Source organism: Antennarius striatus, chromosome 4 (assembly GCF_040054535.1).
Source record: "Antennarius striatus isolate MH-2024 chromosome 4, ASM4005453v1, whole genome shotgun sequence".
In the NCBI taxonomy this organism is placed as follows: domain Eukaryota; kingdom Metazoa; phylum Chordata; class Actinopteri; order Lophiiformes; family Antennariidae; genus Antennarius; species Antennarius striatus.
Window position 1 is genome coordinate 24,142,104 of NC_090779.1, and position 19,951 is coordinate 24,162,054.

Genomic DNA, 19,951 nt, shown 5'->3' on the forward strand with positions numbered 1-19,951 from the left:
AATGTTAAAATAGGCTTAGTTACTGCATTATGGGAAATTTAGTCTTTTTAGACACTCTGACCCTTTATGCTCTCGCGGGCCACATAAAATGATGTGGCGGGCCACATTTGGCCCCCCGGGCCTTGAGTTTGACACATGTGCTCTAGGCCAATACCATCCATTTATAAATGACTGAAAACTGCATCTTATGCCCTGTTTACACAAACATTTACTGAATCAATGCATCCTAAAGTGTCCTGTTCACTATCTAGTGTATAATGTCTTAAATCAAGAGTCTCCACAGAAACACAAGAGCTTCTCACAGATGTCTGCTCTTATTATTCTGTTAGGTCTGATTTCTCAGAAGACACAAAAACCCAATAATCCATACTTTATCCGGTCTTAATAACTCCAAGGAGTATTAGTCTAAATCATGATAGTTGTTCAAGAGGATTAACACAGCAAAGCGTTACCATGGAACTTCCCCAATTAGTACTCAGAGCTGTTTTGGACTTGTTGTGTTGCACCAGATGGAGGGAGGATCCGAGAGCCAATGCAGCAGATATCTGGTCCCCCTCCATGTGGTTCAGGGGCTTCAGGAAAATATTAAAAATACATGAGTAGCTACCGGTGGAAAAACCTCATGCATGCTGGGAGAACCACAGTTTAGTGGAGCTAGTTAGACACATATCTTATAGCTCCTACATCTCACCCCGCGCTGCCTCTGCTCCGTTTTTGCTGAACCATTGTGGAAAAACTGACGCTGGCTTCGGAGCGCCTGGAGCCAAAATAAACTGGCCCGGTATATTCCTATAATAATGTGTGAGTGCACACAAAACTCCCGCGCTTTGCTGCTGCCAGACTCACGGAGTCTCTCAAAGATCCCACTGTGTCCTGGAATTGCTCGACTGTACAGCCGCGATTACGCCAGTAGCAAAAAAGAAAGAAAAAAAAAAAAGAATGCAGATATCATCCACCGCCGTGGAAATGAAAAAGAGGAGCAAAATGGTCTCTGGAACTTTTTTTTATATGTTTCTTTTCCTGGGATGCAGAGAAGAGAGTGGAACAAAGTCGAATCTCCCAACATATTAAAGAAAAATCGTCCAAACCACTTTGAAACCAGAGCCTAATTGTTCCAGATTTGAGTCCAATCTGTTTCTACTTATTTTGTATTTCTGTGTTTCCCTTTCTTGGTTCAGTCACTTCTGCTTTTGGCCTGAAATCAGCTGCCGTGCCCCTAGAGGGCGCTCTCTAGAAGGTCCTGATGGAGCAACAGGAAATGGGTTAAATGTAAACCACTTCTAGACAGGAAAGGATTCCAGTTTGTGCACATATGTATTGATTTTAAATCAGAAGTGAAGTAATCAGAAGTAAATCAGAAATTATCTCAGGGATTGATTTGTCTTGTCCCGCCCATCCCACTCCGATGACCTGTTGACCAAAGGAGGTTGTATGTGTGATGATGAGGAGGGTCCAACTGGAGGAAAAAACATCCAAGATGTTGGACGTGTTAAAGCCCACACAGAAGTCTTTATTTCTTAGGCACAACCCGAATAAGACTCAGATTTTACATCAATCGTCCAGCAGCGTACTGGCGTGTTGTCCAGAAAACAGTTCCAACGGTCGTCTTTGCAGAAGATAAATTCCCTCTCTGACTTTATCAAGACACATCGGAGGACGACGTTCCAGATGCAAATTATTTGATCCCGATAAGAATGCAGGATTGGGATACGACAGCACACGACGCCGGCCTCTGATTCCTCCTCCGTGTGCAGGAAGTCGGAGGAGTTGGCTCGGCCCGGCTGCAGGTGCTGCCCCCCCCCCCCCCTTCCAGCTCACTTGACCCGGGATGACTGATTTCTTTGTGAATCCGGTTTCCCTCTAGGTTTTGTCCCACAAGGGACATTTTTCCTTTTTCCTGCTGTGCAGGATCTGATTATAACCTTTATCTCGCACTTTTAGAGATATGTTATCTGCTTAGAATTTTAAAAAAAAGATTTATTTCCAGAGCCAAATGCTGCAGGTCTCTCCAGGTGAAAGCAGTCCCAGAAAAAAAAGCAACCAAAAAGTCGCTTTAGGGTCTAAGACCAGGAGATCAGTAGATGACGACGAGTGTGAATATGCATGTGTCGTATTTTATTCTGTTTGCATCCGTTCACGTCTGATTCAGAACTGAATGACAAATAAATCTTTTTTTCTTTTTTTTTGTCATCTCCAGTTGAAACTTGGACAAGTTTACTACACGCATGACAGCACCGAGACCACGGAGGACAGTTTCACGCTCTCCGCCTCGGCTTATGAGCTCGAGCGCCGCAGCCTCCCCGTCACCATCTCAGTGACCGTCATACCAGTCAACGACGAGCCGCCAAAAGTGACACGGAACACGGGAGTGGAGGTAGGCTTGGGGGGTTTTTTTTCTTTTCCTGTCATTCATGTCGTGTTGTTTCTGAACTGTTCTTCCAAACCGGACTGAAATGTTGCTGTTTCACCTTTTTCTATCTGTAGCTTCAGTTTCTGTTCATTTGGCGCGTTTCAGGTGACCTGTGGTTTCACCTTTCAAAATAAGAGCGTGAAACAGAACTTCCCTGCAGATCTATGTTAGAATCCAGTTCAGGAACATATTTTTTTCCTTTATTGCCATATAGAAATCAGAACTGATCCAAATAATTGTGAGGATTTGGACCGGACTTATCATGATTAGTCTGAGCCCCCCACCGCACAAACTGAAATGTCAGTGGCTTTATAAAGGTCAAAATCGGGTCAATTCAGTTCAGTTTCAACGCCTACCTTCATTTCTTCACCAGACTTAATGGTGTTTATCCTAATTTAAAGCCCGACAGACACTAGAAAGGCATTGTGTCGTGAGAAATATCTCACGGCGAAGCGTCAGAACCACAGTGTTAAGAATTAATGGGCTGTGAACTCTGAGTGAACTCTATATCGGATGGGTCCCGCCACGGTTACGGTCCACCGTCATGAATCCTGTATGAACAGACAGTTAAATTCGTACAACAAATGCAGGGAGTTTTTCCTCACGCAGACGAGAATATCGACATCACCGGTCCGAGACGTGCTGCACAAAAAACCCAGGCGACCGCCGCAGCGTGTTTGTCTTCATAAAGAACCATAAAACAGGAGTGAATTTACATATTCTTAGCGTGACTGCTCCAAAATGTGAAAAGTAAATCATGTATGCCACGCAAAAGCCCGTGATCCACTGCCGTGTGCACTCGGAGTGGCGCCAGCATCATTTCATACAGGAAAACTGTATGAAGGCATTCTAAAGCAGTCTCAGGACCAACCTACAGCCGTAAAGGTGACATTTTAGGATAAGAAATGAATCATTTGGAATAATTCAGGCCGTATCTGAGAGTATTATTTATCAGCGTAGCTGCATCAGGAGAATTTAGAGGTTTTTATTGCTGCCTTTTCCATGATTATCGCGTAAATCAGATTTATTTCTTGAGCTAATCGTTTAACTCCTCGGATTTTGTGTCATCAGAGGAATGAAAGTAAAATTACAGCAGATCAAGTTAGAACTAATCCGGAGCTCAAATGACTGGCGTTAAATAATATTAACAGTGAAATTACAGACTGTAGTTTAACTCTAGTTAATCTGGATCTGCAGCATCTGAATGCCTGTCCCCGCCCCTTCCTGTTTGAGGCCACGCCCCTCCATATGGACTCTCCTATCTCAAAATGTCTCAGACAAAAAGTTTAAGTCCTCTTTGTGATTTCCAGCACCCGTCGCGTTCCTCCTGCAGTAAATCGACGCTCCTTCTCGATTTATCCCTAAATAATTCCATCACAGCTACTGAAAAAAATAAAAACGTCAAGTTTTCGGACTGCGCACCACGCCCTCACTCTGAGTTACTGATCAGTCGTGAAAGAGAAGTTTTGAAGCTTCAGTGAAGTCTAGCAGCGAGCAGGCCGTTGGAAAAATCCAGCAATAATCAGCTCACAGAGCTGGAAACCAACTGTGTCATTCAGCCCTCCCTGCTCCGCTTGCGGCTCCCCGTCTCCCTGGCAACCCTTATTTTTGGAAAAAACCAAGATGGTCGACCAGACCGCGGCTTTCTAGCAGAGCGAAGGCTGCAGCCAATCCCTGCGCCTCCTCTGCTGCCGCGGCCGCAGAGAGAAACATGATAATATATGGATGTGTGTCCTGAGCCAGTGGTGCTGGGATTGATTTAAAGCAGGAGGTGTGTGTGTGTGTGTGTGTGTATGCTGACCTCTGCAGCAGATGATCACACACGACGAATAACGTGATCAGGCCCTGTTCAGGCTCACTATTGATCCCGTTTGGCCCCGGTTATCGGCTGCAGCTGTTCTCCATTACAGTTCACACTCGTCTCCGTCTGCTTCTCCTCCGGGGTCGTCAGACTTCCTGACAAATTCTGTCTATCTCTGCCCCCCCACCCCCACCCCCACCCTCCTCTGAGTCTTTCATATTTGTCCAGGATCATATTTCCATCACGACACTTTCGAGGATTGTCTCGGCGGGTTTTTGGATCGTCCTGACTTGTCTTCTTTCAGTTTAGACGTCAACAGTCCTAGTCACACGGCTTGCACTGCAAAACCAGCCATGATTTGAGCTGCTGGGCTAGTTGGACACCCCACACCCCTACCCCCCAGGGTCTCCAACTAGCCATTTGCCTTTGGCTGCTCCCCCCATGATGAAATGTCAGCCTTCATTTTTGATCAGATTTCATTTGCAGGCAGGCCTTTTGCTGATAAATGCATTGATTGTCGTGTGAACCGTTCATTTGCAAGGCGGTTCTCACACTGAGGATGTGAAGCGGGCTGATGGCGCCATCTAGTGTCGAGAAGCGGGTACGACACCTACAAAATGTCATGGAATATTTATTCCCAATCCCAGCCTGGTGACCACTTTACATTTATTTTTCAGTGTACTTAATTGGATAATATTTTAAATTGCCTTCATTTCATTGTTGACACGTCAGAAGACAAGTCATTAATCAAACAAGGAAATTAAAGGATCCACATATTTCTGGTTAAAAAAAAACTTCATTTGGAAAAACAAGCTGGAAACAAAAGCAGCAGACACCTTTTATTCAAAAGTCTTCAGGCATTTTAATTTGTCAGCCCCCCCACCCAATTCTAATTAGCAGTTTAACAAAAATAATTAAATTGTCAGAAGTTCTTGGCAGAACATTCTGAAACATTTGTCTGTGGTTTCCAATTTGCACAACATCTGTCAAAGCAGTAATTAATTTTACAAACATCTTCGTCAGACAGGCCGTTTGTTTAAATTAAAGCCAGGAGATGAGGACATTTACATTTATTAATATTAATAAACTGGTTTGTGCTTCAGGTTGTGTGTCTGGGACACTTCGTAACAAATCCTGTTGTTCAAAAAGTGCTCAAAAGCTCAAAAGTGAAAACCAAAGCTTCTTTTCTACCAATTTTTGTGGAAAAATACACAATGAAGCCTCAGGTTTCAGCTGGCAAACAAAACCTTCACGCCCAGAGGTCGTCCAGAATCTGGAGGACTTGTTCTTAACCAGTTAAAAATCTGGAAAAATAATACTGACAGGAAGAAAATCTCACACAGAGAATTCCTACCAGGATGTAAACTTAGAATTCTTTCAACCAGAGAAGAACGACACATACAGCTCGTGTCTGCAGAAGAACAAGGAAGGAGGGATCTCCATCTCTTTAAGGCTTTGTTGGGCTCTGATTGGACGACAGCAAAACGCGCCAAAGTGTTCTCAATCATTCATTAGCAGCTTGTCTCCAACAACCCCCCCCCCCTTCCAGGTGATCTGATCATCACTGCAGATCCTGGTTCAATAAACCTGATGAAGGAATAATCATGTGTCTCAATAAGAGAAGAAAAGCACTGAATATCTTGAGGGATAAAGTTTTGATGACACAGGTCTGATGGACGGATTCAGACGAACTGAGAGTTTCTGAGGTTTGAACTGTGGAAGCGAGTGGATGAAATGTTCCCATTTATATCCTAAAAAAAAAACACAATTACACAGAGACGAGGAGATCAAAAACATGAAAGAACCTCCAGCCGGAGTCTGCAGGTGGATGCTGGTGGTGCTGATGCGGGTGAAGGTTCTGGTGATGCTGGTGGTGCTGATGCAAGTGGAGTGACACTGATGCTGATGCACCTGGGAGGGACGGGCGTGTCACATGTCTGTATCGCGGTGCAGCTCGATCCGACTGTCTGAGCGAGCCCACAGTTGTCAGTCCCATTTCCAGCAGGATGATGTGACAGCCTTCCTCTGAAGGTGGCATGCAGCCTCCAGAGCTCATAGACACACACACACACACACACACACACACACACACACACACACACACACACACACACACACACACCTGTCAGACAGCCATCAGACTCGTGAGAGGTTCTTGATGGTCTGGACAGGACCCTTCGGATATAATCATTCCCTCTCGGCTCGGACCCAAACAGGCGTCTGTGGACCCGTCCTGGGGGGTTAGTGAGCAGCTTACTTCAGGTGTTCGAGTCCCAGACCCCTCCAGGACCAGGAGGTCCAGGCATGATCTCCCCCCCAGCACCAAAGGCTAAACAGCAAGCATTTAAACAACTCTACTCACTAAACACACGGAATATTTTCATTTAAATGCAGATGAAACTGATTCTATCTGTAATGCAGGCATTTAAAACACATAATTTTATCATTTAATCTTATTTCTACAGCTGGAAACCTCCATTCTACAGATTTGCCTCAACAAAGTAAAATGAAGTCTTCTTTAAACTTTTTTTTTTAAACAAAATAATTTAATAGCTGTTTGTTAGAACCACATATGTGTATTTTTTTTATAAACTCTGAATATAAAAAGTTATTAATTAGTCATTATTTATCACGAGGATTAAAATAAATTAGTGGTTTTTCCTCATTAGCAGATGCTAACGCTCACATATAGTTGACCCTTGACTTTTCCACTAGCGCCACCTTAAGATTATAATTATATTTTTACGACAAAATGCACGCTAAGCTATGCATGCATTTTACTAAGCCTTAGCATTTAACTAAGCTTAGCATTTAGCTAACAACTGCCCTTCTCCTCCGGTTTAACTTCTTTTAAAAGTTTAAGATCTTTTTTCTTTGGTGGTCCGAAGTTAAATAATTTGAGTATTTTAGCTTCTGTTGGAGTAAATGAAAAGAAAAGTCCACCTTAAATGTCCGCATATCTCATGAACACAGCCGCTGCTAATGGACCCCATCTTTGTGGATGGTGTATTTCCAGCTTCCCACGGATAAATGAACTGTCCGATCGGGGGTTTTTATAAGCATCTTAAATCTTTTCTATGGAGAATTCCCTCTTAAAAGGTATTTCTTTTTTCTCAGTGGGCGGGAACCGACCAAACATTTCCTTCTCTCAGCAGGTTAACCTGAGATGTTTCTCCGGTCGTTCCTCAGACACTCGTTCATGATCACGGAGGAATCCTTAAAATTAGCTCAGGGAATTTGGAAGCTGGAGAAAATCTCCTGACGTGATTGTTGAAGGCGAGACAGAATCTCATTGATTGAATCTGACAGGAGTGGGGGGGGGGTTCTGGCTCCCCAGATCAATAATCCACCTGTGGACTGCTGGGCAGCCTCGCCTCACTCCTGGCTGATTTGAGCTATTTAAGAACGTCTTTCTGGAAATCAGGCCCATTTCTTTCAATTAATACTCCCCTCCGCCAGCCAACCATTAGAAATCCATTAACCCCCACCCCCACCCCACCCCATCGTTCAGCTGTGCTGTATCTTCTGATAGCAGGAGCATCTGAGAAGCAACCGACATTATCGTTTGTGTGGTTTTCTCACAGGTTCTCGCTGGGGAGGAAGCCGACATCACCTCCAGCATGCTGAACACCGACGACGACGACACCCCAACGGAGGAACTGGTTTACCACGTGGAGGTGCCGACCAGCGGGATGGTGGCGCTGAAGGAGGCGCCCGAGGAGGAGGTCATGAACTTCACGCAGTCTCAGATCAACAAAGGGGAGGTCATCTTCATCCACGAGGGTGAGAGGACAGGAAGTGACCTTTGATTGAACCCACCAGAGGTCAGACAGAGGTGATCAGTGCGGATGTGAGCGGTTCCTCTTGTGTTCACCCAGGTGAGGATTCTGGAGGCTTCAGCTTCACCGTGACGGACGGAGAACACACAACTCCTCTCTACCGATTCGTCGTCACCGCCCGGCCTCTCACCATCACCATGGTGATGCGGGACGAGCTCACGGTTTTCCCAGGTAAAACACCAATAAATCCCAGAACTTCAGAAGATCTTTAATTTTGCAATAGATTGATAAAATATTTTTAACCACCATCGGATTACAAAATAAAGCAATTGATGTTAAAAAAAAAATTGTGCTTCTTTATTTCTTATTGGATGATAAAAACTTAATTTGATAATATAAATATGCAGCTTACAAATAAAATAATAAATAAGGCATGAAGTGACCTCCGTTCTCTATTAGGAACACGGCAGCCAATCACCAGCGCCAATCTGGGGGCGGTGACCAATGAGGATGGAAATGAGATCATCTACTCGCTGATTCGCCCGCCGCGTTTGGGGAGACTCATCCTGGCCAAAGACCAGAACCAGTTTGAGGAAATAACCAGTTTCTCACAAACACAGGTGATTCTTGAGTTTTTTTCCTTCTGCAGGCGATGAACTCATTCGCCTTCCTCCCTTCTTAAGGTTAATATTCTACATAAATTTAATATTAAGTACAAATAAAGCGTTAGAGTAAATGTAAAAGTTCAAAATATATGAAAGCAAACAATAATTAAAATAACGCCTGCAGATTTTTTTTTTTAAAAACCCAGGAACGTCGAAGAAAAAAACGATCTGATGTAATTTTAAATTATTTGTATAATTACATCTCTCCTCTTTGGAAAATGAATCCTTGCTCTTTTCAGTTTCAACACTTTTATTAATATGAGGGTTTGTGTAACTAATCCATCCTACAGACACACACTTCTCATGCTTTAATGCATATAAATCATCCTTTGAGCACAAAGAACACACCATCCCCTCCAGATGTGGAAATTAAGTCATTAAGATTCAGTTTCTCTCGGCTCATTTAAATAATTCACAGGTCTGTTATTGTGTTACTACGCTTTCTCTCAGTGTTGACTTTCATTTAAGGACATGAGGGCAATGAAGTCAGCAGTAAAGATCAGTCAGTCTGAACCAAAGTGGCCGTTCCTGAGAATACTTGGGACAAAATGACTGGAAAATGATTTGGTTTGTTCAAACACTTTGAGTTGATGCGAAACTTCCGCTGTTTGCATCTCATCTCCCCGTGAACAAGATGTTTCCTGAACATCAGCCAATAGTTTGTCGTCTTAACAAATCAGATAAACACCTGAAAATCTTAAGAATTCTTTTTCTTTTTTTTTTTAGCTGTGAGGTAACGTTGAAGTGGATCATTTGACGCATCATGACGTTTCTCTTCTCCACCAGCAGAGGGCGACACTACTAATACACTCATGTAACCCATCACCGTCAAACTTCCTGTTGACGGAAATGTTTTGCATTTTTAATGGGTTTTTTTTGCATTTTGGATTTTTAAAATGCATTTTTAATACAGTATTCACGGGACTTGTCTTGTGATACTTATAAATTGATCATGTTGTACTTCCACGCATCCATCCCTGGTATCCGACCATCTTTGGATGAGACAATCCTTTCCCTGTTTAGAAAGTGAATGATGTTGAGCAGAGAGTGGATCTGACTCCACGATGAACTGAAGACATGTTTTGAGTTTGCGGATGCATGAGAGGCTTTCGGGCTCAGGCAACACATTCCAGTTCCCCAATCCAGATACCAGTAGAGCTGAGCCAAACCACTGCTGCAGCGTTAGGGCCCCCATTCCATTGCGGTACCTGCAAACACCAGGGGACTGACGTGAACTAGCTAAACTGAAATGCATTCCATCATGTGGTTGGAACATCTCACCGTCGTCTGACGCTGTTTCCTCTGACACCACAGCTGGAGGCGGGGGCGGTCTACTATGAGCACCAGATACCTGAGGAGCCCTTCTGGGCGGTGGGCGACTCTATGGAGCTCACGCTGTCATCCCAACCGGCCCCGGAGGTCCGTCACATTCTGCCCATCACCATCTCTTACTACGCTGCTCACAGCAACATCTCCTCCCAACTGTGGAGGAACAAAGGTAAACGACAGGGAAAATTAGCATAAATCGCGATCGATAGAAGTTGAATATACAGCGCATTGCTATAATTTTACTTGCCTTGTCCCTGTGAGATGAATAAATTTAATCTTAATTCAAGCAGTCTGGGCATTTTATTCATTTTATTATTTCTGCTCAGGTCTGGATATTGTGCAAGGCCAACGGAAAGCCATTGACGCTTCAATCCTGGATGCCTCCAACCTTTTGGCCAGCCTACCTGAAGATCAGCGCAGCGACGTGGACGTGGTGTTTGAGATTAAGCGTTTCCCTGAGCATGGACAAATCACTCTGGGTGGTCAGGACCTGCCACGTGATGCCGCAACTTTCATGCAGGCAGACGTAACTCAAGGAAATGTGGAGTATCTCCATGATGACTCAGGGGCCCCCGCTGACAGCTTCTATTTCAGGGCTCGTCTGAAGTCTGAGGGTCGGGAGTTGGCTTCACCCGTCGAATCCCTGGTTCTTGAAGAAGTCTTTGCTGTCTCAGTCAAACGGCGTGGATCTGAACCTCCGGAACTTGTCACGATAGACATGCTCCTGGAGGTTCTTCAAGGCTCTGTGACCATCTTGACTAAGAAACATCTTAACACTCAAGATGAGGACAGTCCACCAGATGAGGTGCTCTTCAAAGTGACCAAACCCCCAAGCAACGGTCGACTGGTGGACTCGCTCACGATGGATCCCATTTCTGAGTTCACGCAAGAGATGATCAACCGTGGACAGGTGGGCTTCTACAGTGATGGCAGCCTGAACGGCGGGTTTATGGAATTCATCGTGTCAGACGGAGGACATCAAACGGAGCCTCATACGCTCCACATCGGCGTCCTGGCTCGCACTCTTCTTCTTGAAATCGCACCTGACATCAAGGTGAAGCAAGGCAGCGACGAAACCCTGGTGACTGAAGAGATGTTAAAGGTCTCAACGGGGGGCCCGGTGGAGGAGGATATTCTCTACAAGATCACAAATGTTCCTAAATACGCCGCCGTCATGGTGGACCGGAGGACTACATCTGCCTTCACCCAGAAACAGATCAGAGAAGGAAGAGTCAGCGTCCGTTTCGTGAAGTCCACTTCCCCTCGAGACAGTGTGGCTTTTGTAGCTCGTAGCCGAGCCGCTAACATCTCCTCTGTGCTCAACATCACCGTCCAGCCTTTGGTCAACATCGCTCAGGATCCTCTCTTACCCCAAGGTGCTCTAGTCCAACTGGACAGAAAGTTGGTGGATGCAGCTCCCCTTGCAAACAAGACCAGAACCAACCCCACCTTCACTGTCATCCAACAGCCGAAGGCGGCTCGTTTTGTGAGGTCTGGAGGTCCTGATGCAGGCCAGCCATTGGACACGTTCAGCCAGTGGGACCTGGATGAGGGCCGTGTAGCTATGGAAATCCTAAACGGTTCTTCTGGGTCAGCGGATGGTGCCACTCAGGATGAGGCCCGCTTCCTGCTCAAAGCTCATGGGGTTCCACCTGCAGAGTGTGTGTTCCCCTTCCAGACGGATGTCTACAACGCCTCTGTGATCTATCCCGCAACTCTGTTGAGGACTCCCTTAGATGCCCCCTCAAAGGACAGTAATGACCTTCCTGGTGTGGGTGGGTCCCCGCGTTCCACTCCAGCCAGCCCCCACTGGAGAGGCAACGCGGATTGGCCCCACGGAGACGCCCCCACGACAACATCTGGTTCAGACTCCCACGGAAAACCGTATGTTTCCCGGCGCAGCAACTTCTGGTCTATCCTCATCCCGATCCTGGTAATCCTGCTTTTGCTGCTGGTGGCGGTTTTGGCCTACTACCTGGTCCGAAAAAACAAGACAGGCAAACACAACGTCCAGACGGCGGCGTCCAAACCCAAGAACGGAGAGGTGGCCGGCACGGAAACCTTTCGTAAAACCGATCCTGCCAATAACATCCCCATGTCCAACATAGACGCCAAAGATGCTGACCCGGAGTTGTTGCAGCACTGTCGGACAACGAACCCAGCCTTGAAAAAGAACCAGTACTGGGTCTGAGACTCTTGGAGAAAGGACACGGAGGGAGGTGGATCCTCAAGTGTTTGAGCCTCCTCAAGTCATTCCTCTCAGTATTAAAGACCTCTTGCCACACCAGATTAGAAGACATGATCGACACCATTTGGTAATTACTTATCTGAGCGTAACTGTGGAGAAATTCTCAGGCAACGAAACACTGAATAGTTATTGGCAAAGAAAGAGGCGTCTTCTTATTGAAGGAGGCTCTATTTATTTTAGTTTTATCATTCCTCTTTTTCAGCGGGCACAAATAAAGACATAAACATGAAGAGTGTTTGCAAAGGTATTTGGGGTGTGCTCTGTCAGTGTATTCCGTAGGACATGGTAATCCAGTATTATTCCTTTGCGTGGATCGGTAATTTAAAATCCCGGGTTTTAGTTTTTGGTTCATCGGGATAGCTTTGTATATACATATATATATATATATATGTATATATATGTAGATGATGAGGTGAATATATGCTGTGTCTAGAAGATAAAGCAGTACTTTATGTGTTTTCTCATTATGTTTTTGAGGTACCGTTGTAAAAAATGTTTCTCAGGGCTAAATTCAAGGAACAATAGAACATTTATGAAAGTCAACTAACTCCCCTTTGACAGTTAGCCAGGAGATTGATACCGCCTTAACATCTGTTAAGCGCTATTTCTCACATCTGTTAAAAAAAAAGGTTAACTGGGGCAGATTAGTTGGATTCCCTGTCTCCAGTCCTTGTGCTAACTAAGTTAGTTTTAGCCATTTAACAGTTTGAGCGTGGCATCAATGTAGTCGTCTAGTTCTCTGTCAGAGAGATAAAAGCTCACATAATCATCCCAAAATGTTGAACTATCCTTTCATGTTACGACCATCACACAGCGTCTCCTGGACAGGAGGAGCTCTAACGCCATAAACAGTTCAAAATGAAAAACCTGCTGCAGAAACTGGCACAGGTTTGATTGAATTTAGCTCAGAGATTCGTCGTCGTTTCATCTACGTCATGATTTCTGCATGCTTCCAGGGGGCTTGTAAATATCCATTGGCCCGGAGCCTACGCTGAGTCCGCAGGCCGCAGGTTGTCGATCCAAAACACATTTACGTCTGCTGGGAGGGGAGGGGTGGGGGGGTGAGGTCATCTCAGAATGGGATGTTTCCAGTTTCAGGGTCTGTGATTATGAATTAAAATCGGTTGATGCTGGGGAAGGAATAATACATCAAATGCTCCACTTGTATAGTTGTTATGACTTAACATGACAGGGAAACAGTTGCTTAAAATCTGTGTTTTATTCGAAACACTCCATTTGAGAAATGACCCGTTTATGTCCGGACTAAGACTGAAGTTTCTGACAAACCTTCATCTTCACTCTGATCTGACGGTTACAGCATCCGCTGTCAGGAGGATGACAGAGTCCAGATTTCTCCTGACAACCGTTCTCCTTCTCCTTCGCCGTCTTCTTCTTTGTCAGACACATCCTAAACATACAACACTCAACCTTCAGCATTCTTCTGTAGATTGTCCAGACGACTCACAAAGGATGTGTTTCAGGAGGGTGTGTGTTGTCATGAAATCAGAATGTTAGCTATCAGGTTATCACATCCGCATCAAACCGGTTTATGTGTAAATATTCAGTTTGCAGTATATTTTCTGAATTAGATTAACATCTCTCTATATATACAGTATATATATATATATATCTTGTTCTGCATCTAAGGTACAACATACGCACCATTTAATTTGACTGACTCATGTATGATGTGTGTGATTGTGTTCTATGTGTGTGTTCTGCATGTGTGTATGTGTGTGTGTGTGTGTGCATGTTTCACTCCTGTCTGTCACTCGTCAGTTTTACGCTTCACTCCATCACCAGCTCTCATTGTCCAGTATTTATTATTCCTGTTTCTCCCCAAACACCAGTTCGTGCATACCAGTTCATCCAGACATTAAACTGTATCTAGAGATTACAGGTGCCTTTTAAGATAACGGTGACCCAGAAAGAAAAAGTCTTGAATCTGGAGCAAGTCAAAGTTCTACTGCAGCAGCGCCTCTGAACTTGTTCTCAGCACTAATAGAAATAAAAATGTTCACCCAGCAAACCTTGTGTTCATTGTTTGTTTTTTTATTTTGTCAGCATTAAGGCTTCATTTTTGTTTCCTATCCATGCAGTAATTAATATTATACCATGTCTAGAGTTTTACTTTGGCCACTTTTATTTAATTTACAGTATAAACTTATTCCAAGGACAAAATGTTTGCATATGCTGTACCAACTTTTGACCACCAGGGGGCGATAGGATGCCAAAAGGCCGTGTAGGAAACAGGATCAAGTCTCGCAGCCATTTGTCAGCATTTAACAAGTTCCTCTGCATCTGTCATTCTTTCCAGTGAATGGCCTTTACTTTCAGTGTTTGCTTCAACTCTTTACGTTCTCCCCGCTCCCCCATCGTCCCCCCCGGTGTCACCAACCCGACGCCGGGCCTTCATCCATCCTCGCCTCTGGGTTTGAGGAGCTGCAGCTGTTCCTCCTCATGTGTCTGCTTGTCACCATGGATTTTGAAACGAATACAATACAGATATTGTGCTTTGCTGTGCTTAAAAATTATTTCTGACATGAATAAAAAAGTGTCACCAATTAAAAAAAAAAAAGGCAAACAAATGTCACTGGAGCCAAAGACACAAAGAGCTCTTTAGAACCCGGACCCAGACCCGGGTAAACCGGTGACAGACTGCAGAGAGGCAGATCGTTCATATAGAGGAGGAGGGGATGTGATTACCTTTCTGTATCTCCGAAGAAACTTAAAACATATTTTCCATAAAGTTATATCTAGAGGTCTCAATATGAGATTTCTTTAAAAATCAGGACCTCAAGTCGCTACATTCCAGAAGTAGGTTATAAGTTTGTCTCCATTAAATGTTTGTGGTTTGGAGTCAGTTCCATTCTAACCATTAAATTCAATCTGAAACTGAACCAAAAGTAGAAAACAAGGGTGAAAATACAGGCATTATATTTCTATAGGACAGACACAGTTGAATATCTGATGCTTGATTTTGCTGCCATGCATGGATCAGTGGAACTCGGACTGACCCGGACACACACTCTGTCCTCATGTTGAGTGTTTGCGGTGCTGTAAACCAAAAATGCAAACACTGCATGTTTTTTGTGACCACATGCCTCGTCTTGCAGGATAGGAGATTTGCTGCTTCGAGGTCTCGTTCTGGATCGAGACGAGTTTCATAATCCTCCTTCCTGTGTTTGGCCTGGTCCGAGAATGTGAGACGTTAGACGGTGTTAGCTTTGCACAAAGGAACTCCTCCTCTCTTCCATCCAGGAGGAGTAAAAACACACAAAACAGGGAGGAGGAATCATTTCTGATAAAAGAAGTGTTGCATCTGACAAGGAGGGTCGGAATTACAACACAGTCGATGATAGCGGTTATCTACTGACCTGCAACATGTTTCTGCGTGACCTCTGTCACGATTGTATTTTACAAGTAAAGCATGGAGCAATTAAAGCAGCCTGACTCCCATCCTGTTTGAGTTTCAGATGATCACTCCGCTTGTTAACCTTTAATATAAGTCTAAGCTGGGTTGTGTTGACACTGGCTGCAGCTCTGACTCGGCCTCAGTGGAAGAGACGAGTCTGTTTGCTTTGGACTCCACTCCCCTCGGTGATCCACTGACTCCATCGCTTCTCGGTTAGCATTAAGCGGCGTACAAACACACAACCTGGATGTGATTCAGTGCATCCTGTTCCTACCTTTCTCTCATATATCTCCTGTCGGTGCAGAAAGTCAAACCTCTACATCTGGTTGGTGCGTCGCGGCAGTCAGGGGTTGACTTCTCCTTAATTGTCGTGGTTCGCCACAACTTCCTGTTTGTTCCTATTTTGGCAACGTAGTTTGTGTAAAGTTGTGGCGTTGCTGCGCTGCAGTTCTCAGGAATCGTGTTTAATTATTTAGACTTTTAGGAGGTGGATTTCTGCGGGCGTCATTTATGTGTTATTTATGACAAAACTGCTTTTTCTGCTGGATGAAAAGACACTTTGGTTTTTCTTAGGAAATCTTTAAATATTGCAGACCCTGATGACATCAATTTGAACCGAGTTCTAATTTTGTACTTTTACGTCAGATATTATTGTTGTATATATCTTTCTATTAGATGGTTCCAGTCCATACCAGACCAGGGTGTGTCCAGGTTCTTCATGCTAGTCCAATCTGTGTGCAATAAAGAGCTCAGTCCTCCCATCAGTGGGTCCAGAAAGAAAGAAGTACATCTCAGTGTCTGTGTCTTTTACGCACAAGGGAGAGTAATTAATTGTCTTTCACTGGGGATCTACTACTGATCTTTCACACAGTGAAAAAGTTAGACACACATTTTATTCTACCCACTTATACCCCAACCCTGAACCCTGGTAGAGATGCAGTGAAACCTCCACAGAGGAAAAAGCATTTTATGTCAGAAAAACTTCCTCCAGGTCAATGATGGATCGCTGAAAATATGCATGAGGATTGAAATGATGTCACTGTACATCAACTAATCACTGACTTCAGGCCAAGTTTATATCATCTGACCGCACCTCGTTTTCAGAATAACATGTTCGACATGGAAATGACTTGACTGGTTGGAAAATGGCACCACTTTGGCACAAAATGGACTACATGCATGTTTTCTGGAGTCTAATTTTGAGCAAATGACATGGAGAGGGAGGAGCTAAATAAATGAAATAAAGCGCGCTGTGTTCAACACAGGTTGTTCCTTTGAATTCCTGCACAACTATCCTCTGAGATCAGTGCGGAACACAAGTAATGTGTGAACATGCAGCTGTCAGGAGGTTGGAGGTGGGTCCCCGCGGCCATATGTTGGGGTCAGGAGAGCGGTGTAACGTGCCGGGGCGGGTGGCGGGTGGTGGGTGGGGTTTTAGGGTGGGAGTCAAACGTCCCCGCTGCTGCAGTCGGTCACAGAGAAAGAAAAAGGCCTTTCAGACAGACAGAAGACAGCTGGACGCTGTACAGTGTGTGTGTGTGTGTGTGTGTGTGTGTGTGTGTGTATCATCACAGATCAGTGTCCAGCATGCAGGTGCCACAGAGCACATCTGATAACAGCGTGCTGCTAACATCTGGACCGCCGGGCGGGGCCACATCAGCTCCACGCCACGGGACCAACTCCCAACATTCCAGCTCCTTTCAGGTTTTCCAGTCCATTCATGAGGTGTGAAGTCATTACATACAGCTGGGTTTGGATCCGAGGTGTGAATTTGATGGTCAAAAGTTATATTAGTAATATTATTTAATTTTAAAGTTGGGGTGAAACTGGAAGGTCTACATGATTCAGCCCAGACTGCAACGTAAATCTCTGGTAGGAGAGCCGATGACGCCTCGCCCTAACTTTCAAGAGAATAAAGAGGGGGGGGGGTATGTTATGAAGTTAATGAGGCCTTCGAGGCTTTAGGTTGTGTTGTGTTTTATTTCATGCTGCGAAACGTGTGGTTACTGTAGTTTCCGTGCTTCCATCGGACCATTAACGGCGTCTCCGAGCTGCATTCCATTCCCATCAGGCGGTTTAATTCACGCAATTACATGAAGTGTTCGTAGGAAGGCTGGAGCGCGCAAACGAGAAGACATGTTGGAAAGAAGACCTAAGGATGAAGACGCTCGTCTCGTGAGCCCCCCCGTCCAGCCAATCGCCTCCCCGTCGGACGCCAGCCGTCCTCTGAAGTCATCCCACGGCTGGTTGTGTTCGGCGGAGCAGATGATTCCCTGGCCCGGCTCTGACTTCCACCCTCTGTGGGAAAAACACTGCAGTTCTGCTTTGTTACCCCCTCCCCAGTTGGAACACCATTGTCATGGAAATCTGTGTTGTTTTTCTTGTGTGTGGTGGGTGTGTGTGTGTGTGTGTGTGTGTGTGTGTGTTATACCCCTGCAGTGGGGTGGGACAGACTGCAGAACGAGCCAACAACAACAACACGACATCCCTCATCCATCCTAAAGCCTTCCAATTCCACGGTTGGAGGGGGTGGGGGGTGGGGAGTCTGGACCAGACCGGAAGTCACCAGGGTGGACCCCGTCGCCCCCGCCCTCACAACTGGTTCACGTCCGATGCGGCGAAGGCCGTAAAAAAAAACGTACAACTGATTTTGGTTTCTTCTCCGCTTTTGAGGACGTGTGATGAAGGCTCTGATGATGTCGCCATGGCGACGGCGAGCAGCTGCTTTTTGCATCCCGACGAATCTTCAAACGCGTGTTTTCAATAAAACCAAACCCCCTCCTGTTGGTTTTGGAGAACGGAGGCACCGAACGGTAACACGACCACAGGAAGTGGTCCTGAGGTGGTCCTGAAGGTGCAGGAGCTGGGTGAGGCGGTGGTCGGGTCTGGGTGGGCTGGGATTACACACACACACACACACACACACACACACACACACACACACACGTAGAGACGTGGAATGCAGGACCCGAGTGGGAAGTTATTTTAAGGACGAACCCTTCTGGAAATCCACTCAGCGTCAGCTGCCTCCATGACGGATGTTCCTGCTGAGGCCGACGGCCACATGATTTAAGACAAAACGTCAGGAAAGGAGCGTCGGGAATATCCAACATGCAGCACAGCGAGAAAAAACAGCTGAAAGTGTTCATCTCTGATGTTCCCGAAGCACCGTGTTCATGCAAAGTGGATTAAAAATGAATTAAATTAACATTAAAAAGGGATTTGATTTTTGAAACGTGATCAGGGCGGGGCTAATGAGGACAGGTGTGCAGCAGGAGCAGGGAACACATCCATAGAGGCTCATGGGAAAAAGGGCACATGTCCAGGAGACGATGATAAAACAGCTTTTAAAATAACAAGGATGCAATTGAAATTAGAAATATAAAAATATGTTAAAAACTAACAGGATGAACCAGTTCATGTGTCATCAAGCCTTTACACGCCTCCCAAAGTGTTATCATGTGTGGTCACATGATGTCATCACACTAATATCTAGATCGCATGTGTCAAATTCAAGGCCCGGGGGCCAAATGTGGCCCGCCACATCATTTTATGTGGCCCGCGAGAGAATAAAAGGTGTCCGAAAAGTAAAGTGTCGAAAAATAAATTGGTCAAAAGTGTCCTTTGACCAAAACTACATTTCCCACAATGCAGTAATTCAGCCCTGTGAACAGAGTTAATGTCCTAACTTGTGTTTGGTGTTATTTTCTTTATTCTCTTGGATAGTTTGATCCTTGATTGATGGAGTTCTTTTATAACAGAGAAACAAACAAATATATTTCTTCTATGTAACTGTAATGTTTTGTAACTTGAAAAAAAATAGTAAATCCAGTTATTTAACATTAAATTGAGTTACATTTAGTTATGTTAATTAGTTACATCTGGTCCTTTGAGGACGGTCGTTACGCTGATGTGGCCCGAGGTGAAAATGACGGTGACACCCCCGCTCTAGATCCTCGTACACGTCCACACAGGAAGTGGGATTTATTTCAGGTGTGGGTGGACGTCTGCGAGCTGATTGCAGGTAATATCTGTTCACAGTTTATTCTGGTACGACTCTAAAGCCTCCAGAGCAGAACCACCGCTCCGGAACGCTTCCTTATCGTCCCCTGATATTTGCACAGGGCGGGTTGAGAGTTACGGTGTGTCACGTTCTGATTGGTCCGTCCTTTGATAGCGTTATCTGGATCTGTTTTCCTCTCTTTGAGTTTCACCTTTGAAGCGTTTGTGGCCAGAAGGTTTTGGTTTTTTTTTCTGGGTGTAAATTCTAAGGAACAATCTGACTGTAATTTCTCAATGTGGCT

General features: G+C 45.0%; 1 protein-coding gene across 1 annotated transcript in view; it reads left to right on the forward strand.

Annotated features, from left to right (window-relative positions):
• Positions 1-14,261, forward strand: part of cspg4 (chondroitin sulfate proteoglycan 4) — a 55,512-nt gene extending 41,251 nt beyond the window's left edge. The window contains exons 6-11 of the mRNA XM_068313037.1: positions 2,198-2,374; positions 7,796-7,994; positions 8,090-8,221; positions 8,450-8,610; positions 9,970-10,153; positions 10,311-14,261. Of these exons, the coding sequence (XP_068169138.1) occupies positions 2,198-2,374; positions 7,796-7,994; positions 8,090-8,221; positions 8,450-8,610; positions 9,970-10,153; positions 10,311-12,175 (2,718 nt within the window). The 3' untranslated portion in view covers positions 12,176-14,261. The remainder of the gene's footprint in view (positions 1-2,197; positions 2,375-7,795; positions 7,995-8,089; positions 8,222-8,449; positions 8,611-9,969; positions 10,154-10,310) is intronic.
• Positions 14,262-19,951: the final 5,690 nt, after the last annotated feature.